The 26,136-nt window shown below is 44.3% G+C and overlaps 1 protein-coding gene across 3 annotated transcripts; it reads left to right on the top strand.

The window, feature by feature from the left end:
• On the top strand, nt 1-21,027 carry ANGEL1 (angel homolog 1). Of its 3 annotated transcripts, none has more exons than XM_064486138.1 (10): nt 1-24; nt 3,810-4,388; nt 5,297-5,523; nt 5,965-6,034; nt 6,623-7,056; nt 9,346-9,472; nt 9,782-9,892; nt 19,271-19,340; nt 19,847-20,010; nt 20,720-21,027. In XM_064486138.1, the coding sequence occupies exons 2-10, from the start codon at nt 3,884-3,886 to the stop codon at nt 20,878-20,880; spliced, it is 1,869 nt and encodes a 622-aa protein (XP_064342208.1). In that variant the 5' UTR covers nt 1-24; nt 3,810-3,883; the 3' UTR covers nt 20,881-21,027. The 3 variants fall into 3 exon arrangements, 2 of the variants coding, with proteins under 2 accessions (XP_064342208.1, XP_031309968.1); XR_004137447.2 differs by lacking the exons at nt 1-24; nt 20,720-21,027 and adding exons at nt 885-1,020; nt 10,329-10,538 and having other exon boundaries at nt 19,847-19,914; XM_031454108.2 differs by lacking the exon at nt 1-24 and adding an exon at nt 885-1,020.
• The last annotated feature ends 5,109 nt before the right edge of the window (nt 21,028-26,136 follow it).

Here is a 26,136-nt window from a genome sequence, read left to right as displayed (position 1 = left end):
GAAATCACACAGCTCAGCCACTGGGTACTAAAATTGGGAGTATTAAACAGTCCCTCTTCCTTTACAGTGTGGTTGGGGCAGAAGATTGAGGGTGGGGATGGGGAAGAGAGAGTCAAAGAAGTCTGGGTTGCACAGAATTGATGGAGGAACTGACCTTCATTTACTGCCATGTTTTGTTCAGTCAGCCAACGAGGTTTATTTGGTCCCTCTGTGTGCCTGGCAGTGTCACAGACACTGGAGACACACACCTCAAGGGAAACCAACCAACCATACTTGCTTCCGTGGCCCTTGTGGAGGGTTCACCTCCTCCCTTTTTTGGCTCTCTTACCAACGAGACACCCCTTTTTTGCCAGACTGTGGGGAAAGGGCCCATTTGGAACAGGATAAGGAAGGATACAAATCTTACATACTGAAGCAAGGTGTGGACTCAATGTGTCACCTAAAATCTGAGCTGGGGAAGAGAGCTAGGAAAAGGAGAAAGATGCTGAAGAGCTTGGTCTCTCCAACCTGGGCTGAGACAGGCTAGATCACAGAAGGCACAGCTGGGCAAGGCCTTAGACAAGCCCAGCACCTCATTTTACAGATTAGTGAACTGAAGGGCAGACAGATGACATGGTGGGCCCAAGGTGGCCACTAGTTAGATAGCAGAAGTGGGAATAAAACTGTGGCCTTTAAATAATACTACGGCTTCCACAGGGAGGGGTTTAATTTCAAGTCCGTGCGCTTCCACGTTGGTGGGGAGCCAGGCAGGCCCCGCCTGTTGCCTTGGGAACTGGCTTTTCAGCCCCGAGGGCGCATGCCCGGCCTTGCGCTCCCAATAAAGTTGTTGTTGAAGCGCAGCGATACCACGTGAGCCGGCCCGGGGGCGGAGCCGGGGGCGGGGCGAGACGGAGGTGGGGCTGAGCTGAGGGACCCCGCGGCCGGCGGTGAGGGGCGGTGGGCGCGGGTGGCTGGCCATGATCGCTTCGTGCCTGTGTTACCTGCTGCTGCCGGCCGCGCGCCTTTTCCGCGCCCTCTCAGGTACTGGTCCCGCGTCCAGACAGGCGGGTGCCAGGCCCGGGCCTGACTCCCCGCGGGGCCTGGGGCGGCGTGCGGCGCGTCCGGCCTCACGACCACCTTCCCCCAGCCGTGCCAAGGTGTGGGAAGGCGCTCCTCGGCGCCGCCGTGCCAGTCGTGGACTCCATGAGGCCCGCGCCTGGCTGGCGACCCTCCTGGGCGGCTCCCTCCTCACGCCTGTGACCTGGAGGCGCCGGGCCACAGTTAACGTGGAGGGGGCCGGAGGAGGGGCAGGAGCCGCCCCTCTTTGGCCAGGGGTGCGGAGAGATTCCGGGGCCTTCTGAGTCTCTGCCCTGGGGTCGGTTCCGGGGCCCGCTGAGTTTCTGCCCTGGGGGTCGGGGAGGGTTGGCCACTCGGGGCCCAGGTAAGGGCCCGAATTCCCCGTGGGTAGGGGCCGGTCGGCCCGGAGGGTCTGTGGGCTGAAGACCTGGATGCACCTGCCTTTCCCTGGGTCGACTTCACACTCATCTTTCACAGCTGCCTGAGACTTTGGCTGAAAAAAAAAAGGATGCTTAGAATCCAGAGACACAGTGAAACCTCGGCTTTGAAGCAATGTTCCGTGCTTTTGGAGATGTAGCGGGGTGGAGGCGATTGCCCAGTGGGTTCTTTAGAGAGAGAAGAATTTTTGTTTGAATTTGTCATGATCTGCTTGCGCTCCCCTTTCCTGATCCTTGACATTCCGGAAGCTATGTAGGAGACTGTCAGTTCCCCTCAGAGATCTCACAGAACCCCCAGACTTTTTCTCTGGCAATTTAGAGGGCAGGACAGACCAAGAAGGACTTTCTTAGAAATAAGGGATCCAGCTCTGTGCATTCTGTGCTTTTCCTTTTTGGAACTTTACACAGTGTGTAATTTCTGTTATATATTTCTTATAAAACATTTATTTATGTATGTGTTTGTGTGTATCTGCCACTAGAATGCAAGCTCCAGCAGGGCAGGGCCATGTCTCACTGTACCTAGTGCTAGCACACTGCCTAGAATATAGTAGGCACTCAATTCAGGAATGCCTTGTGTATCCATACTTCTGAGGACTGAAAAACTCCACAGAAGTCCTTGTTTTCAGGGAACTAAGGCATATTCCTCTAACCATGTTGCTGTCATTTCTGGAGCTCTGCCAATGTCCGTAACGGCAGCCTTAGTGACATATATTAGTTCAGAGGTTTAGTTAGAGTTTTAGGGATCTCAGAGGAGAGGCCACCTCCTCCTACCCATCCACACACACCTGTTAAAGTGGTCCCATTTGTATTTGTGCATTTGGTTCCTACAGAAGATTTTCTTTTAATAAAGTAATTCTGCTGCTGAAAAACAAACCACCACCACCACCCAAAACCTGCTAAATTTGAAAACTAGTAACCTCACACATATAAGCCAAAGAAACTTGGCCATCTGGTATCCATAGAGGATGTTTCAAGGGGCAGGGAATTGGCAAGTCCCTGAGACTAAAGTCAGCAACCCAGACTATGGTTTTAAAGCAGTTTCCCAGTCTCAGCACTGTTGACATTAGGGCCTGGAGAGTTTGTTGTCGGGCAGTCCATTGCACTGTAGGGTGTTCAGCTGTATCCTTATCCTATAACCACTAGATGCCAGTAGTATCCCCATAGTTGTGTCTCCAGATAATGCAGAAATGTCCCCTGAGGGCAAAATAACCCCTGGTTGAAAACCACTTGTCTGAGGGACATAAATCTGCCATAAATATAATATGTCTTCAATATTTGAACCATTTTGAAGTTTTTCTTGCCTTAAAAAAAAGTAGAGCTAATAAAGTGAATCTGGTGTTTGAGGGTCATCATTATACATGTCACTTGTCCTGTACTGTACATAAGTGATTTAGTTGTAGCGGGGTGGGGAGGTGTTTGTTTGCACCAAAATACTATACTTGGATTTGGGGGCTCTAATTTTAGAGCTTTTCCCACCTGCTTTTTGTCTTTCAGCTGTCATTGTAGGGGCTGTAGCAGAGCGACAGCAGCTGGCTCTTGCTGTCAGTTGTTGGCACCTTTTGATTTACAGCTTCTAGAGTGCTGTGGAATGAGGAAGCTGATAATGAAGTTTGTGAAGTTTTATGAGTAGAATAAATAGCTTTGAGAAAAGGACCCAGAGCGTTTGCTAAGAAGTAGATTGTATAGATTTTGAAATACACTTTTTGTCTACTTCAGGCCTTTTTCTTTTGGAATGCATTCATAAGTTAGGGGGATTTATAGAACTAGAAAAGCTCTTGGGGATTATCTAGTTCAAACTTCCCTTGTCCCCATTTTACAGTCAGGAATGTGTCCATCTCACTAGGGGCATTGTCCAAGGGCACATAGTTTTGTTAATTTCAGTATTAGGCCATGACCCACAGTTCTGATTCATGGTCAAGTGCTGGTTCCAATGTAATGTGGCTCTTAGAACTAAAGAGTTGATGTTAATAGGGGTCTCAACCTTCAGATAAAAGGGGTTATATGAGACAATCTCTGTCCTAGATTATGTGGGATAGTCATTCTTTCATTCACACACTGAATGTTTATCAGATCCCTGCCATATGAATTCGTTCATACCTGCAAAGCATTTAGAACAGTGCCTGACACATAGTAAGCACTTCGCTCTGGTGGTGATGATGTTCCAGGCACTACAGTGGGCAGGCTCAGTGATGGTACAATGATGAGCAAGGTGAATATGATTCTTGCTTCTATGGGGCTTGTGTTAGAAGTTGGGAGAAGAGTGTGGGTTGGGTGATGCTGTCATCTTGTAACATGGTATTTTGGTTTTCTTCTTAGATGCTTTCTTCACATGTCGAAAAAATGTCCTTCTGGCGAAGAGCTCGTCCCCCCAGGTAGAAGGCAACTTTGCCATGGCCCCTCGGGGCCCCGACCAAGAGGAGTGTGAGGGCCTGCTGCAGCAGTGGCGAGAAGAAGGGTCAGGCCAGGTGCTCTTGACTGTGAGCGACGGTCCACTTGTAGATAAAGGACTAGCCCAGAGCAGCCTGGCACTCCTGATGGATAATCCTGGAGAACAGGATGCTGCTTCAGAAGACAAGTGGTCCAGCAGGCAGCTGAGTGACCTGCGGGCAGCAGAGAACCTGGAGGAGTCTTTCCCTGAGGTGCTAGGAGAGGAGCCACTGCCAGAAGTTGAGGGCCCAGTGTGGGCAGCTGTCCCAATGCAGACTGGCCCCCAGTATGTGGACAGTGTTGTCCTCCCAGTGGGTGCCCTGGCCACAGAGCAATGGGAAGAGGACCCCGCAGTGGTGGCCTGGAGCATAGGACCTGAGCCTGTGCCCGCCCAGGAAGAGGCTCCTATCTGGCCCTTTGAGGGCCTAGGGCAGCTGCAGCCTCCCCCAGTGGAAGTCCCATATCATGGTGAGTCTGACAACTGGCTGAGTGAGCCAGGGCAGCAGGTTGTCTCAGATGTGGGCAGAACCATTGCTCAAGAGAAGGTTCTCTCGTGGGGAGCTCTGCCGCTGCATTCTGTTTTTCTGAGACTCTTGCAGTGGCAGATCTAGAGGGGCCTTAGAGATCATCTCATCCAGCCCCATGGTCTTTCAGATGCGATTGCCACATGCCTAAAGTCACATAGCTAGGTCACGGCAGAACTGAAAGCAGACCCTAGTTCTAATTTTCCACAGTATTGGTTCTCTGGAGGTGACCCAAGGGCTTCTGGGGTAGGGGTGGAGAGCTCTCAGGGCTTCTACTCTGCCTCAACCAAAGATAACTCCACTTTTATCTGTATTACATACTGGGCTTCCATTAGAATTTGAAGAATGAGTTCTGTGACTCGCATAGGTTTGAATCTACACGGTAGCTCCACGTTCTAGGGTAGATGGGGAACACATTGTGGTTTCTAGCCCCACAGGCTTTTCTAGGTTTAGAGGTCAGAAGACACCCAAGGCTGAGATTCCTGTGGAAGTGTCTCTAACCTTAGATGATTATTAAACACATTGGTTTGAGTGATTCCCCAGAGACCCTTGGATTTATCAAAAGAGAAATTGTTGTCCATATTTAGTGAACATGTACTAGGTGCCAGGTACTATGCTAGGTACTGGGGATACAGTGGTGGACAGGTCAGGATTGTCTCTGGCTTTTTGGAGCTTACTGTCTAGTCTGAGAATGTCCATAGAGTGCTGCTCAAATTGGCCACAGTGATGGATGGGTGACAGGGAAGATGAAAAAATGGACTTTGTATGCCATATCACTGAGTCAGGAGTGGAGATGACAGGGCCTGTGATTAACATGGACTAATTGTGGACTTCTTCCCAACCCCTTTGCAGAAATCTTATGGCGAGAATGGGAGGATTTCTCTACTCAGCCAGACGCTCAGGGTCTGGAGGCAGGGGATGGCCCTCAGTTCCAGTTCACTCTGATGTCCTATAACATCCTGGCTCAGGACCTGATGCAGCAGAGCTCAGAACTCTATCTGCATTGCCACCCGGACATCCTCAACTGGAACTATCGCTTTGCGAATCTCATGCAGGAATTCCAGCACTGGGACCCCGATGTGAGTGAAGACAGGGGATGTGCCACTTTGCATTTGCTATGGACCTGGGCTGTTTCCCAGAGCTCTTGGAAAATGAGTTCAACCCCATGGTGGTCTGTATGATTGGAGTCTTGCCTGGGGCTGGTGCCGGCCTGCCTGCTGTAAATGAGTTTTTGGCAGATGCTTAGACTCCGTAGGTGCACACTTTCCAGCACCTTTATGCGGGGAGGGAGACTTGAAGGATTCAAGGAGCAGGAAAATTGAGCACATGTGTCTGGTCTCAGCGTAAGTCTGGGCATGTTCTTGCTGGTGGTGTCTATCTGAGAAGAGTCAGCACCCAGGGGAAGTTTCAGTGTGACCCAGCCTGAGAGCCACAGCAGCTTCTCACACGGCCTCCGTGCCTGCTCCCGGGGTGCACCCACCGTTACTCTGGAGTGATTGGTTTCCTTGTCGTTTTCCCAGATCTTGTGTCTCCAGGAAGTCCAGGAAGATCATTACTGGGAACAGCTGGAGCCCTCTCTGAGAATGATGGGTAATGCTGCTCCCTGGCATGTTTGCCAGTCTTCCTTCCTACAGCCCTGTCTGCTCACTCCCGAGATCTTTCATCTCAGTAAACTCTCAGTCCCACCTGTGAGCTAACTCCTTTGTGTGGGTGACAAGGAAAGTAGAGCCTGAAGTTTTAAAGCAATTCTGACATATATTGCCACTTAATCCTTGATGTGACCAACCCTGTGAGGCTGAATATTATTATCCCCATTTTACAATGAGGAAACTGAGGTTCAGAATATTTGTGTGACGGGCTCAAGGTCACAAAGCTATAAAGCTCATAGGTTGTGGGGCCTGGACTCCAACTTGCCTGACTCTAGAGTCCATGCTTTTCCTGCCCAGTTAACATTGCTTTGTACCCTTCTGTCCCTCCTTCCCCTTCTATCCACTCAGTCGCCTGGTTACAGCTGTAAGGGAACCTCTGTAGAACCAAGGAATTGGCAAGGACCAGGACTCCCCTGACTGCACAGGAGGAGCAGTGCTTTAGGCACACACGCCTGGGCTACTGCCACTGGTTGGAGGGATTCAGGCTTCAGGAACTCTAACCCATCTCCTTGGCGGGTGTTCCTTGCAGGCTTTACCTGTTTCTACAAGAGGAGGACCGGGTGTAAGACAGATGGCTGTGCTGTCTGCTACAAGCCCGCGAGATTCCGTCTCCTCTGCGCCAGCCCTGTGGAGTACTTGCGGCCTGGCTTAGAGCTCCTCAATCGGGACAACGTGGGCTTAGTGTTGCTGCTGCAGCCACTAGTCCCAGAAGGCCTGGGGCAGGTCTCGGTGGCTCCCTTATGTGTGGCAAATACCCACGTCCTGTACAACCCACGCCGGGGTGATGTCAAGCTGGCCCAGATGGCCATTCTCTTGGCTGAAGTGGACAAAGTGGCTAAGCTGTCAGACGGCAGCCACTGCCCCATCATCTTGTGCGGGGACCTGAATTCTGTTCCTGATTCACCTCTTTACAACTTCATCAGGGATGGAGAGCTCCAGTACCATGGGATGCCGGCCTGGAAGGTAAAATGGGAGAGGTCACTGTGGGGGTGGGAACACAGCCTGAGGAGAGGTTTGGGTGTTGGCATCCAGTGCTCTTCTGTGGCAGGGACCTCAGTTACACCTGTTCCGGCTCCCTCCTGCTTTTTCTAGCTCTGTTGATGGCTGGTACCCAAGCCTGGAAATTAGAAGCTCGTGAGTGCCTTTGGTATATTGGAATCCTTTAGTTTTTATCATCAATTTATTTTTAGTTTACAAGTGCATAAGTACTTAAGTGCATATAAGTACACAAGTACATCCCTGTAAGAATGAAAAGATTTAAAAACAAGACCAAAGCCCCCTTCGTTACCTACCTTTCCCACTTCTCTCCTTAGAGTCAAGTAATAACTGTTCAAAGTTTGGTGTTCTTCCAGATCATTTCCTATGCATTTGCAGTGATATCTAAGCTCCTGTGACAATGTAATCATAATCCACATTTGTTAAGCAAAATTAACTGTGTACCAGGTGCTACTTTAAGCACTTTATATGTATTAACTCATTAATTTTCACAATTTCTATCATTGCTTCCATTTTATAAACGAGAAATGTAAGGCATAGAGAAGTAATTTGCTTACTCCAGCTCACGCAGGTAGTTAGTGGTGGAGCCAGAATTTGTAACTGGGTTGTCTAGCCCCGGAGCTCTTGCCCTCCAGTACTGTGCTGTGATTGCTTCTAACAGCGGATATATAATTTACCTTGTGTGTTTATAAACATCATATATTACTGTATATTTTATTTTGTAGCTCGGTTTTTTTTTTCACTCAACAATGTACATATGGATCTGTCTCATTCCTTATTACTGCTGAATGTTGATAGCATAGCTATAGTTTTGCCTTAGTTTGTTTGTCCCTACTAATGATGGGCATTCAGCCTGTGCTGATTTCTTTATCTGTCACTTACTCTCTCCTTGTTCCTCTGTTTTGCCCCTACTGATCCAATTTATTGCTCAACTTTTGGCAAGACACAGTGGAGAAAGGACACCAAATGACTGAATTATTGTTAAGTACTTGGGACTTTTATTTTAATGAGGTTACTCAAGTGCCAATGATGTCCTGGTTACCACATGCTCAGAGAAAGGCATTATCCTGCCAGGAAGCTGCTGTAATCAAGGGGCACAGGGAATGGAAAGAAGAGTTTACTAAGTGCCTATCATGTGACAGCCGCAGTTAGGCATAGTGATTAAGAGCACTCATTTTGAAGCCAGACAGTCCTGCATTTAAATCCCTGCTCTACCACCTTGGGCAAGTTACTTCACTTTTGTAAGTCCCATTTGCCTCATCTATACACTAGGGATATAATGGGACCTACTTCAGAGGGTTTTCTTTGGTAGATTAAGTATAATAATGCACACAAAGTGTTTTCCAGTACCTGCTTCAAAGGAAGCAGTCAATAATTGGTAGTGGTTATTGTTATCAAGATTCTTAATTGTATGTGGTATTATTATCCCATTCAATAGTAGAGGATAATTGACCCCAAGAGAGTTAACTAACGGGCCCAAAGTCACACAGCTAGTAAATGGCGATAAAATTGAAGCTGCGTTTGACTTCCGAGGGCATATTGAAAATGTATGTCCTTCAAGGGCAGAGAGATTGTGTCTGTCACTCCTCTCTCCCTAGCACTTAGCTAGTGTCTTGCACATAGCTGACATTCAAATATTTGTTGCTGTTAAATTAAATAAAAGGGATTTTGCTACACACATTGGGGATCTGCAGATGACTGATGTTGCTGAACATTTCCCTACTGTGTTCTGTCCATTCCCAGGCTGCTCATTGGCTTTGACCAAGGATGGTGACATAGATACTCTAGAGTGCTTTGCTGCATTTCCCATTTGGTTTGACCCTGTAGCTTCTGAATAATAGGCTTAAGATGCTAGACTTGGATCCAGAAGACCCAAAGATCAGGGTAAACCTTTTCTTATTGCAAATTAAAGTCCCTGAAAGTTGATATTCTCAGCACAGAGTAGTGTAGATTTTTCTGAGGTGAAATTTAGGGGACCACATGTTCATACAGTTTTGTTCTCTTTGACTCACATACCTCACTGTCTTGCCCCTTATTCCTGTCTCATGGACATTTCAGTGTTTCTAGTAAAAAAAAAAATAGTGGTTTTAATTAGCTCCTTATTTTTAACCTTCCCCTGAAACTCATGTGTTTTGCTTATTATTATGTACATAGTACGTGATTGTGTGTGTGTATGTTTGTCTATATGTCCCAAAACATGGGCTATTTCTTTTTTCCATCTTAGTCTCCTGATTCCCATCTGCTCTTTCTTTGTAGGTATCTGGACAGGAAGACTTCTCCCATCAGCTTTACCAGAGGAAGCTGCAGGCCCCCCTATGGCCCAGCTCCCTGGGCATCACTGACTGCTGCCAGTATGTCACCTCCTGTCACCCAAAGAAACAAGGTGAGCACATGCCACATTCTGGGTTGGTTGTGCCTCCATCCCCATTTTGGGAAAAAGGTAGCATCTCAGTGACAAGAGAAAGTGTAATTCCCTCAGTTCTCTTAGCACATTCCTTTGTTTTTCTCATTGTCCTTCTCATGGTCACCCAGTAAAATGGACTGCTTTAATTCATAGCTGTTGGAAAATCTCCTTGTCTTCAGAGCCAGACTTCCTCTGTGTCCCTACACTGGAAGCTTCTTGGTATTAAGGAAGCCTCAGCATGCGGCTCCTCTTCCTTCCTTTCACTGTATGCCTTTTCCTGGTTTGCAGAGAGACGTAAGTATAGCCGAGACGTCCTACTACGTTTCCGCTTCTGCAACACCGCCTGTCAGCGACCTATAGGACTGGTACTTATGGAAGGAGTGACAGATGCTAAGCCAGGTAATGGGAACTAAGATTTCCTTGGTCTTCTTTCCTCTTCACCTCTGATATTTGTCAGTTAGGTGGTTTCTTAGTCTTTTCTAGATATAATTCTTAGAGATCAGCTTCTGGTAATAAGTATGCTTAGAAGGAAGGTCAGTGGAGTTCACTGGCCATGTGCAGTGTGTTGAGAGTATGGACCAGGAATCAAGAGACCTGGGTTCTAACCAGCTCTGAGACCTTGAGTAAGCCACTTAACCTTTTTAGGCTTAAGTTGCTGGTAACTAGCATGTGTACAGCATATTTGGAGAGAAGACATGTGGTAGGGCTTTGAAAATCATAAGGTGACATCACTCCTGGTTGTAATAAAAAGTTACTCCTACTGAGAACTTCCAGATTGTACGTAGAAGAGTATACTTGGCATTCTCCCTTTCTTGTCTCTGAAACCACTCCAAAGCAACAGGGAAGAATGGAAGAAAGAAATGCAAACTCCATCTTTGAGAAAGCTAGGAGATCTGAAGATATCTGAAACCATGAGCCAAAACACAGGTGGAATGGCTGCAAGAAGCACTGGAGATCATGCAGGGTTGCTGGAGGAAGTATGGAGACACTTGTCTGTGGGGCCATATGGATCTTGGAAAAAACCAGCAGAGTGTATTTCTCCAAGGTGAGGATTGTACCTTGAGGCTCAAAACCAAAATCTCTTGTTTCATCAACAAGAATAAGATGTACAGGTTGTGAAAGGAGATTGTCTGAACCTGTTTTGGTCTGAAGAGGCAGTGGAGGCAAGACTGATCAAGGAATCAAGCCATATTTGCATGAAGCAGTCTGTTTAAGTGGCAGGGGAGAGATGAAATAGTTACAAAGCTGTGTATCTTTTTTGGTTGGGGAGAAGTAAAGATTAAAAGGATTCATGTACAACCCTGTGTCACAAGGAAAATGCCTATTACTTGTAATGCATACCCAGTCCTTCCCTTATATAAGTTTTGTACAAATGCATGGTACAGAAAAACCTCAACTAATTCAAAGCTGGGCTGCCCAAAAGGAACCAGTATGAGATCTGTACTAAAACACTATAAGAAAAAAAGGTGAAAGGAACAGGAAAAATAACAGGCAGATAAAAAATATTTACTTCAAAAATAAAAATTGTTGCCATGGAGCATATGAAAATTATGATTATTTTCCCAAGATTAAAAATATTAAGCAATTGTCTTTATAAAATAAGAGCACAAAAATAAAATAATTGCGTTTATAAAGTAAGTTTAGGCACATGGCAAGACATCAGAAGATGAAACGTAAGCTGCAGAGCTCAGGAAAGAAGCGGAATAAAAATTTAAAAGTCACATAAAATGAAGACAAAATTAGATGCAGCACAAGAGAGAATAGGCACTGCTGAAAACAAGACAGGAGACAGAGGCTAGAAAGGACAAGTAGGACTAGAGAGAAAATGACCGTAGTGGAAGATGAGATTCAGCATACACGTAATTGGAGTTCACAAGGAAGAAAGCCAATATAGTTGCACAAAAGGGATATTTAAAGGTAGGATTCAAGGAAGATTTTCCCCAAATGAGAAGATCTGAATCTTCAGATTGAGAAGGATGTCTCATGTCTCAGTAAAAAATGTCATAGGAGAATCAACAGTAAGACACCCTAGTTAAAGTTAACAGAAGTCAAAGATAAAAGAATACTTAGGGCATTTGAACAAAAAAGATCAGGCTACTTTTAAGGGTAGATCACTTTGGCTTCAGACTTCTTAACATTAACATTTGACTCTAGAAGACAGGGGAGCAAGGCTTTAAGGAAAGAAGGTGTGGCTCAAGAATTTTATACAAAACCCAAAGCCTTTCTTGAAGAAACTGCTAGAAGAATAACTTAAGACAATCAGGCAATGACTGGAAAAACTATAGTAAAAGGATTGGTGGTAAACTATGGATTCATTGTTTTCCCTCTAGGAATTTAACTTGAAATGGTATTTTGCATAGAACAGTGAACATTTCAATGGCTCGAGTTTTTTTAATTGCAAAGCTAAATGTATTATTACAGCTGTGGTGACAACAATAGTAATGATGATGGCCACCATGCACTGAGTGAGCCACTAGGGTGTGCCAGGACCTGGGATAAGTGCTTGTATCAGTTGGGCTTAGGCAGGGAAGCCAAGAATACAAAATCCTAAAGTTAAACAGTAGTTAGATCCCACATACGTAATTTCACGTTAACAATAGGTTATTTTTAAAAAAATCAGTACTGTACTTGAAACATAAAATAAGCATTTCAATTTAATAAGAAAATAAAAACCTTTAAAATACATACTGACAATCACTTTGTAAGTAGAATCATTGTGTAGTGGGAAAATATCCAGTTCACTGGTAGTGCCTAGTAATACCAATATTTTAAAAATTGAGATTAAATTTGGGTAAACACACCATCCACCACTCACTGTGAACATGCCCTTCCGTTTGTTCAGTAACCCCACCCAGGGCTGAACAGGCTCCTGATGAATCTCTTTTAAAGACTCCAAATCTAAAAAGCTACCACCACCTTTAGACCATGAGTAGAAAGACTTAAGTACGAAACAAGGAGATCATGGTGTATGATCTTTTTTCTAGAGAATGTGTTCAGATGTGCTAACAAATAGTATTTCCAGTCCAATATGAGAGTCATCCAACCCAACTGTGCACATCAAAACTTGCCAACTTGACTGTGACACTGACTTCAATGAGACGCATCTGAGTTTCAAAAGGAGCTACAGTGCTAGGAAGTGATGGTCTAACTTTCCCACGGATTGACATTGCATCGCACTGGAGTGTTCTACATTCATAAATTGTATAATTTAAAAAACACTATGCTTCTCACTCTCCCCAACTCTCTTTATGAGGGAATAATTCATAAGAAGGGAATCTAAATTTTAAGCCCCCCTCTTGTAAATTATTTTAGTTATTTGTGGTTTCTTTCCAATATGATTCTTAAAGACACTGAAAGGGATTACTATCTTTTCTTTTTCATGATTGTTTGCATATTTCCATTTATCTCTGGAGTTTTTAACATGTAAGAATAAACCATATGCCCAATTAAGTGCATTCTAGGAAAAAAAAAGTTGCTAATAGGTGACTTTTGTAAACCACTATTTATAGACAGACCAGATAGCCACAGAGGAAAAGTTATATGGTCATATTTGTAACCAGGAAAGTTCTGAATCCAACTTCTCCACTGGCCCATCCCTGACACAACTTATTATCCTCTTCCCAGTTACTTGCAGAAGAACTTACTTGCTTGGCTGCTACCAGTGCTGAATGGTCCAGGAAGATGTTGCAGCTGAGGTTGAGGCAGCTATGGCCCATGGCTCACGTGGCCTGGTGGGGCAGGGAGAGGCCTTGAGTCCTGTGTAACTGCCAGAGCAGTGCTGTTTGTACATAGCACTGCGTGGGCAGAACCTGGTATTGAGGGAAGCAGTTTTCTTTCTTTCTTTTTTGATTTTCTTTTCATGTACTAAAAACAAACAAAACAAAACAAAACAAAACAAAAAAAGCCTTTATTTTTTATCCTCATACTTCTATAAATATTTGGTAAGTATAAAGGTCTAGTTTGAAAATTGATTTAGTCCATTGTCTTGCAGTTTCCAGCATTGCTAATGAGAAGTCTGCTGCCATTCTGAGTTTTCATCCTTTCTTTGTTTCTCCTTCTCTCTAATCTCTTGATTTCTGAAATTTCATGGTGGTGTGCCCTAGTCTGGGTTTTGGTTTCATTCATTGTTCTGGATACTCCAGGGCTCTTTCAAATGGAAATGAATTTATTTAGATTCATAATTTTGCTGGTAATATTTCTTCAATAATTTCCTACCTTCTGCTTTTTCTTTTTGGAGTTCCTATTAGTTGAACATTAGAATGGACCATCTGTGAGATGTTCTCAGGTTGTTCATTCCTTCTAGTGATTTTAAATTTCTGTCCGTGTATTTTTAATTTCCAAAAGCCCTTTTAAAACAGTTGCTTCTTTTGTTATACCATCCTTTTTTTTTTTTTTAAATGAACCCAATATTGTCTTCCTACTACTGAGGATGATGTATTTAAAAATTCCATCTATTTCTTCCGAGGTTCTTTTAAGAGTTCCTTTCTTCCCAGTTTCCACCCCATTCATTGTTTGTTCTCAAAGATTCCATCAGGCATCCATTCACATTTAGGAATGAGACATGAAAACCTGATTAAGGCTCTGTGTAAGGGATGTCTCTGGTTGATTGGTGAGTTTATTGTGCCAGTTTTGATTTTCACCTCTCTCCTATCTTCTGGAGTAATGGTGCCTCTGATTCCTGACCCCTTACACAGCTCAGAAGCCTAAATTGGCTTGCCTTTTGCTGGGAGGAAAACCATTTTCAGTATCCTGCTAGTCACTGTGATTTTTCTGACTCAAAATGAACATGTTAGTGTTAAGAACGTTTATGTTCCAAGTAACATCACATTAGTCATCACAGAGTGAAACCCTCATATTTAACAAGGAATAATAGAAAATAGCTAGAGGTAGAAGGTTTGAATCTTTCTCAGTCCACAAGAAAGCAAGTAGAGGAAAGATAACTAAGAATATAGAAGACTTAAGTAACATGTTGTATGGTAAATCTGATTGATGCATATCAAATTCTGAACATTGAAAGCAGAGCAAAGACATCTTTCTAATTATCCATAGGAAATTCTTAAGAATTGATCATATATTAGACCACCCCCGAAAAATCAATAAATTTCGAACAGTGGAAATAGTATAGTTAGCTTTCTGTGATCACATGTGCAGTAAAAATACAAATTGAAAACAAAAATGAAAACACTTATTATCTGGACACTTAAAAAAATTTCAAACCACATTTGGGTCAAAGGTGAAATTTAAACTGAAGCTGCAGAATATCTATAAAATAACTAATGAAAATACCATACATTTGTGAGATATAGCTAAAACAGTATTTAGTGAAAAATTCATTGCATTATATAGAACATTTAGAATCATAGAATTATATTAATAGATAAGAAAAGATGAAAGTAAGTGAATTAAGCATCCACTCATGTTAGAAAAAAGAACAAATAAACTGAAAGAAAGCCAAAGGAAAGAAGACTAAAATGGAAATAATTTAGAAAAAGAAAAATAGTAAAACTAATAAACTATAATAACAGTCGGTTTTTTGGTTGAAAAACAGATGTCAGATTAGCTAACTTATTCAAGAGGTTGAGGTAGGAGCAACAGTATCCAGATGCAGAAGAATTAATGGTATTATAAGGTAGTTCTTTTCTCAACGGAATGCAAAAGAAATTTAAAACTTAGATGGCATATGTTAATTTTAGAAAATGTAATTTACTAAAACTGTAAAGGAGAGATTTAATATAAATAGACTATCACAGGGTGAAAAAATAGAAAAGGTTCTCAGAGATGCAGTCCCACAAAAACACTAGGCTCACATTGATAGAAGAGCATCATCAAACCTTTAAAGAACTCGTAATTCCATTACTATTTAAATTGTTACAGCATGCAGAGGAAGAGGATGGCCAAATTATTTTTATGAAACAAGCATTTTGAAACTAACATCTGACAATAATTACACAGAAAAAGGAAATTATAGAAACTAATATTAGGAGACTAATATTCTCCACTTAGGAATATTGATGCAAAAAATATAAATAAAGGATCAGGAAACAGAATCTAGCATCACATTGAAAGAGTAATAGACCATGACCAAATGGACTTTATCAATATAAAAATAGTCAATATTGGGAAATCTATTAATATAATTTATCATGCTAATATATATGAAATCTGTTAAAATATAGAAATGCATATCATCCTACAGATGTCAAAGAGACATTTTAAAAAATTAACATCTATCCCAGATTCTTTAAAAAAGAGTCTTCTTAAACTAAGGAAAAAATAGATTATCCCTTACACCATTAAAATACATTTATCTCCATCAGTCAGACTAGGGGCGTTGGTGCACTGTGGAGGGAGGGGCATGGAGCTGCCAGGTGCCTGAAAAAAAAAATTTATCTCAACTCCAAAAATGAACATCTTGCTTAAAGAAGACGTTCTAGTAGCGTTCCTGTCAAAGTCAGGAGCAAAACAAGGATGACCGTTATGATTATTCAATTGTGAGAGATACTAACCAACAGAATTAGAAGTAAAAAATAGAAATATAGGCAATAAAATAGAAGTAAAAAGATGGAGAGGAGGTTAAATATTACTTCTTGCTAATGTGGTTATATAACTGGTGATCTAAGAATCAACTAAGTAGCTGGGTAGAATATTAATATACAGAAATCAATAATATTCGTATATAAAAATAATGATATATTTGTTAAAAATTGTAATAAAGACCTCATTCATAATAGCAGCAGAAAGAAAAAACAATACGGAAAATATAAGAGTATTTCATTTCATCTTAATTATCAAACTTACTGGCATGAAGTTGTTCATAACATTCTCAAATCTTTTTTTAAAAAACAGTTTTATTGAGACTGATTTCACATACCATAAAATACATCCATTTAAAGTGTACAAATCAGTGGCTTTCAGTATTTTCAGAGTTGTGCAACCATCACCACAATCTAATTTTAGAACATTTTCATCACCCCCAAGAGGAAGCCCATATCTATTAAAAGTCATTTTCCATTCACCCCTCCCCTTGTGAAAAATCAGTTAACCATGGACTATGGGTTCTGGACTCTCAGGTTCCCTTCGTCTTGCGTTTATTCTTATGCCAGTGCCACACTGTCTTGATTATTTTAGCTTTGTGTAAGTTTGAAATAGGAAAGTGTAAGTCCTGTAACTTTGCTGCGTTTTTTTTTTTTTCTTTCTCAACATTATTTTGGCTATTCTGGGTCCCTTATACATTTTTATATGGGTTTTAGGGTCAATGTGTCAATTTATGCAAAAACATTAGTTGGAATTTTGACAGGAATTTACAAATTTGTAGATCAATTTGGGAAGTGTTGCCACTTTAACAATATTATTATCAATGAACATGAAAATCTTTTCATCTATTTAAATCTTTAATTTCTTTCCATGTTTTGTAGCTTTCAGTGTCTAAGTCTTACCCTTCTTTTGTTAAATTTATTCATAACTATTTTAAATCCCTTTTGATACTATTATAAATGGAAATGTTTTCTAAATTTCATTTTTCAATTTTTCATTGCGAGTGTTTAGAACTGTAATTCTGTTTATCTTGTATCTTGCAATCTTGTGAACTCATTAGTTCTAATAGTTTTTTAGCAGATTTCTTAGGATTTTCTGTATATAAGATTATGTCATCTTGCAAATAGAAATAGTATTACTTCCTCTGTTCCAATCTGGATGTGTTTTATTTCTTCTTCCATGATTTCTGTAGCTAGAACTCTCATTACCGTGTTGAGTGGTGGGACATAACAAAATGCATCCTCTCACTCTTTACGCTTAGGAAATTCCAAGGGTTTGGGGAGCTTTGAGCCAGGAACTGTGGAAGGAGACTGACTGTATAAAGACTGATAATATATGAGAAATATATTTTGTTCATCTGAATGACCAAGTATATATTTCTTATAAATTACAGTATTGTAAATGTTGAGGAATTTTTTATCTACGTTCATAGGGGGTGTCAGTCTGTAGTTTTCATTCTTGGTGATGTTTTTGTCTAGTTTTGCTATCAGAGTAAAACCTGATAGCATGAGTTGGGAAGTGTTCCCACTTTTATATTTTGGAAGTGTTTGTGAAGGATTCATATTACCTCTTCTTAAAAATGTTTAGCAGAATGCACCAGCAAAGCCATCTAACCCTGGACTTTTCTTTGTGAGGATTTTAAATTGCTAATTCAGTCTCTTTAATTGTTATAAGACTATGCAGATTTTCTACTTTTTCTTGAGTCAGTTTATGTAGTTTGTATCTTTTTAGGAATTTTACCTAAGTCATCTGATTTGTTGGTATACAGTTATTTATACTATTCTTGTAATTTTTTATTTCTATAAGGTTGATGGTGATGGCCCCCTCTTTCATTCCTGGTTTTAGTAATTTGAGTCCGCTCTCTTTCTCTTGGTCATTCTTTTTTTTTTTTTTTAATTGAAATACAGTCAGTTACAATGTATCAATTTCTCATGTACAGCACAGCACAATGTCCCAGTCATGCATATACATACATATATTCCTTTTTATATTCCTTTTCATTAAAGGTTATTACAAGATAGTGAACATAGTTCCCAGTGCTATACAGAAGAAACTTTTTTAAAAATCTGCTTTTGTATACAGTGACTAACATTTGTAAATCTGAAACTCTCAAGTTTATTCCTTCCCACTCCATTTCCCTGGGAACCGTAAGATTGTTTACTATGTCTGTGAATCTGTTTCTGTTTTGTAGATAGGTTCATAGTGTCCTTTTGGTCATTTTAGCTAAGGGTTTGTCAATTTTGCTGATCCTTGTTACCCTGTTTTCTTAGTCAGTTTGGGCTGTTATAACAAAATACCACAGACTGAATGGTTTATAAACAACAGAAATTTATTTCTCACAGTTTTGGAGGCTAGGTGCCAGCATGGTCCGGTTCTGGTGAGGGCCTTCCTCTGGCTTGCTGACTGCCAGCTTCTTGTTGTGTCCTCACATGGCAGAAAAATTGTGAGAGAACTCCCCGGGATCTCTTTTATAAGGGCACTAATCCCATTTGAGGGCTCCACCCTCATGACCAAATTACCTCCTAAAGGCCCCATCTCCAAATGTCATCACATTAGGAATTAGGATTTCAGCATATTTTGGGGGATACAAACGTTCAGTCCTTAACACCTATTAATGTCAGTAGGGGCTGTAATAATATCCCTTCTTTCTCTTCTGATATTGGTAATGTGTGTCTTTTTTCTTTGTGTATGTGTCTGTCTATATATGTATGTGTAAATATGCATACATATATGTGTATGTGTGTGGCATACATGTATATGCATACATACATAGATATGTATACACACACAATCGACGGTGTGTGATAGAAAATTCCTGGTGGAGGAATACAGCAGGAATCTAGTAACATTTGTCGCTTCTGGAGAGGATAATTGAGTGGCAGGGGCCCAGGAGTGGGAGGGAGACTTTTCACTGGTATTTTTCTCTACATTTTGATTTTTGTACTGTGCAACCTATTCTTTTCTTCTTCTCCCTCTTTTGTATTATCTATTCTAAAGAATAAATTTTAATTAAAAAAAAAAGATGCTGAGCCAAGGAAGACATGTCTGTGTTAGAGGCTTCTGTCTGTCTGCTTCCTGAGTTCTTGGCTTTGGTCCATTGTTCCCTCCCCTCACCTTTTCTCTTTCCCTTTTCCTTTCTGGAGCAGTCCAGTCCAGGATTTGAGCGGAATTTTAGGTTGCAAGGTTCTGACCCTGCTTCACTGTCTGTGACTGATAAAACCCTTTCTCTTCTGTCTTCTGAAGAGCGACCTGCTGGCTGGGCTGAGTCTGTCCTTGAGGAAGACACATCTGAGCCTGAGCCTGACTTCCCCAGGTAATCTTCCAGTTCCTTTCTGCTTGCATTCTAACCCCATTTAGGCGTCTTAGAGAGATTCCTGTTGGCTTCCCTGGGGCTGATTTGGGGCAATAATTTTTGCTGAGCTCTCTTTTCCCCTAATACCTGCTGAGGTTATGGAGGGGCATACAGGTGTGCAGAGGCCAGAGGTGACCCATCCAAGTTCTTGCAGATGAAAAGCCCATGCACTTTTCCTTAGGGAGTAAGACCTCACAGAAGAGCTTGCTGATGCACAGACAAGAGTACTTTAGGTACACTGCACCAGGTAGCAAGAGAGTGCAGAGTGAGGGATGTCAGCAAGACTGCGTGTAAGTGTGTCTGTTTCTAGGCTAGTTCTAGCTAAGACTGTTAGCCTCTTATTAGCATGGGAAAGAATTTGCTGAGATTTAGTTATTTGGGCTCATCCCTTTAAAAACTTACTAAAACCCACAGGGAAAAGTTCAATAATGTTTTGTTGACTGACATCTTTCCCTCTATCCCTGTAGGACTGTGGGCACCATCCAGCACTGCCTCCACCTGACCTCGGTATATACTCATTTCCTGCCCCAGCATGGCCGCCCAGAGATCACCACAATGCCCCTGGGTCTTGGAATGACAGTAGATTACATCTTCTTCTCAGCTGAGTCCCGTGAGAATGGAAACAGAACTGGTAAGCCTGGTGGATCCTGGGTTCCCAGAAGCTACCCCCAAAAGTCCCTGGGAACAGCTGATGGTAGGTCAGACATTGGGCACATGGCCTGGGCTGCTGGGGTCTGACCAGCTAAGGAGCAGATTTCATACCTACCTGACACGTGCCTACCTTCTGTCTTTATCCTTGTAGCATTAGAGAGATGTGAGCAGAACAAGCCCTCCCTTTAATTCAGAGAGGAAAATAGAGTACCAGGGGGTGATCGGATTTGTTCAGTGGCAGCTGGTTAGTGAGGGACTTGGTTAGGTTAGAGACGTTATTTCCTGTCTTCTCACCCCATACTGTAGTCACAGTGTAGCAGTCTATCAGCCCCATGCCTGTTTTGTGTAAAGCATGTCTTTCAATGTATTTGAATTTTATGTTTAAAAATCAGATTTTATATAGAAAATCTGGATTCCCAGCTTCTCTTGGAAAGCCAGAATGTTTGGAATGCTGCGCCTGGGCATGCATTCTCTAGTTTGCCAGTCTTCCTGAAACCACCCTGCTTCATTCATTGATATATCACAGAGTATCTGAGAAAATGAGGCCTCAGCCAGAGGCAGCAGGAGATGAGGGGGTGGGGGCAGCCCAGGGGCTGAGGCTCCACAAGGCGTAGCTCACACAGGGCCCGCCCGCCCTGCACAGTGTGGCTGTGGCTGCTTTACCCACGGGCTTCTGCTTTGTGCTCCAGATCGCAGGCTGTATCAGGATGGAACTCTCAAGCTCCTGGGCCGTCTCTCCCTCCTCTCTGAAGAGATTCTCTGGGCTGCCAATGGCTTACCCAACCCCTTCTGCTCTTCAGACCACCTCTGCCTACTGGCCAGCTTCGGGATGGAAGTCACCGCCCTGTGACGGGCTCCCAGGGCAAGAGAGCTTCTTTTCCAGAAGAGCTCACAGGATCAGAGACTGTGGAAATACCCCATGCTTCTGGAAACTTAGATCCAAGACACTTATGTCCCTTCCCCTCCCCCTCTTTGTTCCCTTTTCCCCATGGTTAGATTTTCTCCAGGCCTGTCCACATTCTCTGCCTGTGGTCCCTTCTCCGCCCCAACCTCTTCCTAATCCTGTGCCACATATTTGGTGGCCCTGGGAGAGGCAGAAGGGGAGGTTCCCCCTTCCTTCCATGTATCCAGCGCTCCCCCTTGATTTTTAATTACCAGGGTTGCGGGAGCTATTGATCTCATTGATTATTTGTTTTCAGGCGGTTTCTTGGTGGTGCCTTCTGACTCGACCTTCTCCCTGCCTGAGACCTCTGGGCCCAGCCCTCTTGCCAGACATACACATGTGAGATGTGTGTCATGTGTATGCGTCCTCTGAGGGTGGGACTACTCTGCGGCCATGCCTGCCTCTGACTAGCCCACTTACCGTACTGGGGCTGTCGGCCTAGGGGCAGGCGGAGGGCACAATCTGGTAGCTGTGTGCCACCAGGCAGCAGGAGGGACATGGGCCTCTTCTCTCCTTTTACCTTCTGTTTCATTAGGTGTTCATCCTGCCAAACAGGGCACACTCATCTGGGAACAAATAGGCCCCACGACCTGGAGCAGCAGATCCAGGGATGCACTCCCTGCCCCAGCAGCCTCCGAGCCTCCGACCCAGAGCTCCCCACAGGCCTGGCATGCTTTCTCTAGGGCTCGTCCCTTTCCCCAGGCTGCCCTGTGGAAGGCAAAAGTTTGAACTCCTGTGGGGGGGGGGTCAGTGGACATGGATAGTGGTATGATGTACAAAATTCTTTAAGGATGAAGATAAAGACCTGTCAGGAGACTCCTGTCTTCCAGGGCTCTGCAGCCCACAGGCCTGGGCGAGGGTGGGGGTCCCAGTGCGGGGAGAGCGGCAGACGCTGCAGCGACCTCAGCTGGAGCTCAGGACCTCAGGGCTTGTTCTCTTGCCTCCGCACACCTTGGCTGCGGCTCTCTGTTCCTCTGCTCCCCCTGCTTTTTACTTTTGCTGCCTCCTCTGTTCCCTTCCTTTTTTCCCCTAGAAAAGCCTGGTATTTAGCTCAGGTTAAGACTTCTCAGCAGAAAGGTGGCCTTGGGCAAAAGTGGCCCAAGAACTGGAGGTGGTGGTGCTTGAGGATTGGCTCCGGCCGGCAGTGCCGTGGCTGCTCGCTGCCTCTGCTTTCCCTCTCCTGGCCCACACACGTCACCTGCATGCCTTAATCTTTTATTGCTGGGTGTGGTCTGGGGTGTTCCTGGGCCAGCTCCTCCTCACATCTGCCAAAATGCAGAGTAGCTGTTGGCCCTGCAGATTTGACTTGCTGTTGGCCCACTCAGCCTCCAGAAAGGGACTGGAGGGAATGGCTGGAGTTAGGGACAGTTAGCCAGAGGTTAATGTTTTCTCTCTCTCTCTCTCTTTTTTTTTTTTGAGAGACAAAGAACTAGCTTGAATTCTGCTGCTGCATTCATGGTTATAAGCTTTCCATGCCTAGGTTCTGGGGAATTTATCTATGCATGTATATTTTTAAACATTGTTTCCTGGGTACTGGGCATGTGCCTGTCTGAGCCCCAGGCCTGTCTGTCCACATCCCACCATTCACTGTTTGTCTCTCCCTGGGCAGCTCCTGAGGTGATCTCAAGATAGTGTCCTATTGGTTCCTAGGGCTCATCACTCTTCTCTTCTGCCAGGAAATGTAGTTTAAAAATGGCTAAATATGGCAGAGGGCAGGAGCTTGATGGATGATCTTTTCCTTGTTATTTGTTTGTTTTGGAAATGAAAGGGGTTTTAAATGGTTACTTGAACTCTCTTTTCCAAATAAAGGTTTACCTTTCCCCCTAACTGTTGGTCATTTTATTAGGACGTGGGAGAGGGAAGACCTGGAGAATGAGGTGGGCAGAGAGGAAGAGACTGATCCTGGGGTGGGGCCTCTTATCCTAGATCTAGACTAGAGAAAGGGGTTGCCATCTCCCTCTGGTAACAGGCAGGTGCCCGCTGCTCTGTGGCCTGGGAGGAACAGGGCTTTGAGCAAAGCCTCCTGCCCTGTTGGGGACATCTCTCTTTTCCATCCTCGCCGAGCTAGAGGAAAACAGCGCTTTGAGCTGCATTCATTCTTCCTCCATCTGCTGCCCCCATCCCTCCCCCGTCTGAACTGAGCTGCGTTTCAGGAAGGTCTGTGCCAAAAGCAGGGCGTGAAGTGTTTTCCCGGTCAAAGCTTCGGCAGCTGCATGAGGCATGACGTGTGTGGCAGATGCCTCTTGCTGCGCATCTATTTCTGATCATCTCTTGCATTCTGGAGCCAGGGCTGAGCTGTGGGCCATCTGTTGCTGGAAGGGTTTCTCTTCCTTCCTGGGCCTCACTCTGCTGGGACTTCTGCCTCCCTCCAGCCTCTTATTCAGCAAGTGCTGTGTCTGTGGGAAAAAGCCCTGAGACCAAGTGTGGTTTTCTACCTTACCTGAACAGAGTCCCAGATCCCACACCTCGGAATCAGTGTCTGAGAATCTGGATTATTTAAAGCTACCTGGGTAGCAGTTGAACCACCTGGGTTGGGATTCAGCAGAAAGAAAATTTAGCCAGGGATTAGGAACACCACTTGTCATCTTGACCAGGTCACTTGGTGACTGTGGGTAAGTTAACTCCTCCCTGTGTTTCAGTTCACATATCTTGGTGAAATGGAGATTAAAATAATATTCTTTTCCACTTGTAAGGAATTTTCAGATCTGAAATTACTTGTTTGGGCTTTGACAAGCAAGGGATGCTACAAATCCCAGAGTATTGTCGGTAATTACAGTAACTGGTAATTACTGCTAACAATTGGAAGTGAAGGTGGGTAGTTCTCCCCAGTCTGAACAACTGGCCACTGGGAATTATTTTATAGCTCCTAAACTTTGAGGTGCATCCCTGGAGACCCCTTTCCTGGCCTGGAGGGCTTCCTCCCAGTGGGTGAGTCACACAGCATGTGCCTGGCACTTTGATGAATGGTTTCCAGAGCACCTCCACTTCCACTGTCACTAGACAGTGGCACTATGAGGTGGCCTTTCAGGGGTTCATATCTTACCTTTACATCTGGGGAAATGGAGACCCCAAAGAGGTAAACTGAGAATCTCCTTTGTTTTATTTCTTGCCACCCTAGCTCCTCAGAACACAGCCTTTTCTGGGAGTAGGAGAGAGGTTGTCCTGTAAGGCAGATAACTGGGCCTGGGCCTGGGAGAAGGGAAATGACTAACCAGACCACTGCTGGCTTGTTGTTCTGTTTTTAAATCCTGTTTTGTTCTTCTCTCCAGTTCTTGCCCTGGTGTAGCTATCAACTAGAGGACTGTTTCCTAATGGGTTACACAAAGCGCAGTGTGGCTTCTCTTCTCCAGGAAGCAGGAGGGGCCCACCTCTAGTTGCCACCAGGGGGAGAACTGCCCTGTGGCCCTACAGTTCCACACTTGTCCTGGTGCACCACTCCTGCTGTTTCTCTCCCCAACAAATGGGCAAAACAAAACTGTCCCAGGCAAGGGCCAGCCAGATGAGAGCCTGGTAAGGTGCAGATCTCGCTGGGGTTAGGAGAGTGTGACCTCAACACGTTCGGAAGGGAACTCCGACTTCTGCCCCATCCCTAGTCAGCTCCTGTGCCCAGAAGGTCCGAGCCCTTATGCAACTGTGGAGAAGGGTGGAGTCTCCACACTTAACATTCTTGGGGGTTTTGTCTTTCCCACGACTGAGTCCTTTCTGGCTGGGTGCTGGAGGGAGTGCACATTCCCATGTGGACTGTCCCTCAGCACACCTGAGGGGGCCCATCACCACCACCTGCCAGGCCTCAGCGGGCCCCTCACCCCCTTTGCAGACACTGTAAGGCTTACCAGGCAGCTCGCATCCTGGCCAGTTGGCTTGGTCTTTGGTATGACCATCACTTCCTGTCACTGCCCTTCACAGTAGTGGTCAAGATGTCAGATCCTGGCAGATGCGGTGCAGAGCTTCAACCTCTTCGTGCCCTGTGAGAGGTGCCACAGCATCCACAGGTCCAGCCCATATCAGTCATGTGCCTAAATTAGGCAGGCACATGCTGTGAGCGTGGAAGAAGGGAGCAGAAGGAAATGGGGTAGGTAATCCCCCTGGTAAGCTGGGCTCTGGCCCTTGCAGGAGTCCAAAATGGCACTTAACCTCTGCATCAATTCTAAGAAAGTGGCCAAGTGGTGTCCGCGGTGAGCCTAGTTGACTCGTGACAGACTCGCCGTAGCATTTAACCAGCCCTCGTTTGTACAAGAGCAGTCCAGGGGCCCACCATGTATAAGCCCATCTCACTGAAGCCCAGCCACAAGGCCCTTTACCTGGTACTTTAGTGGGACTTAAAGTGTAAATTTTTTTTTTTTTTGGAGGGGAGGTAATTAGATTTAGTTGTTTATTTTTTGGAGGAGGTACTGGGGATTGAACCCAGGACCTTGCGCATGCTAAGCATGCCTCTACCACTTGAGCTATACCCCTCCTACCCTGAATGTGTAAATTTAACACTGCCTTTGTGTAAAGGTGTATAGTCCAAGTTATTCAAAAACTCTGGGTTACCTTTATTGAAAGCTGTTTTTTGGTATTGTTTAAGCTGGATTTAAATGAATCTGTAAATAACATAACTGCCTCTATTTAATGGTATACAGTCCAAGACATTCATGGATTCCAATGACCACCTCTCCTCTTCCCAGTGGCCACGCCTCACCACCACACCCTGAAAGTGAGGGACTCTTGCTGTGCTAAACTGTACTTCTAGTTAGGACTTTATGGGGATTGGCTGGGATAAAAAGTAGGAAATACACTCCCTCCTCTTACAAACTTAGGTTTTACTCTCAGGCTGAATGAAAGGAGAGCAGGGAAGTGGGAAGGACGGGTTAAAGGTGAAAAGTGCTGTGGAGTCTAAAAGATATTTCTCTGCAGGTCTGGTTTCAACTGTTTGCACTTGCCTTAAAGCATGGGGAGAGGTCCAGAGCTGGAGAAACAATGCAGAGGTAGAAGGGATGTAACAGGTGGGACCAGGGGTGCTTTCCAAAGCTGTGGCTTTAACCACCATAGATTCGGCACTGGCAACTGTGAGGAGAGGGGCCTTCAGTTCCCTGTTGCTATGGTTTCCTGAAATAGCCTCATCTCCCAGGAGAATACCCAGCCCTCCCCCTCTGCTCCCCGTGGACTGCCTGGGGCTAGGAT

This window comes from Camelus dromedarius, chromosome 5 (assembly GCF_036321535.1).
Source record: "Camelus dromedarius isolate mCamDro1 chromosome 5, mCamDro1.pat, whole genome shotgun sequence".
Lineage (NCBI taxonomy): Eukaryota > Metazoa > Chordata > Mammalia > Artiodactyla > Camelidae > Camelus > Camelus dromedarius.
Note: the sequence above shows the minus strand (reverse complement) of the source record. Positions and strands in the feature narration are given on the sequence as shown.

Excerpts from the sequence above, each read along its gene's own strand:
- ANGEL1 (XM_031454108.2), top strand. The coding sequence starts at position 957 with ATGATCGCTTCGTGCCTGTGTTACCTGCTGCTGCCGGCCGCGCGCCTT. Across the intron at positions 4,389-5,296 it reads AGTGGAAGTCCCATATCATG|AAATCTTATGGCGAGAATGG; the intron begins GTGAGTCTGACA and ends ACCCCTTTGCAG. Across the intron at positions 9,893-19,270 it reads AGTGACAGATGCTAAGCCAG|AGCGACCTGCTGGCTGGGCT; the intron begins GTAATGGGAACT and ends TGTCTTCTGAAG.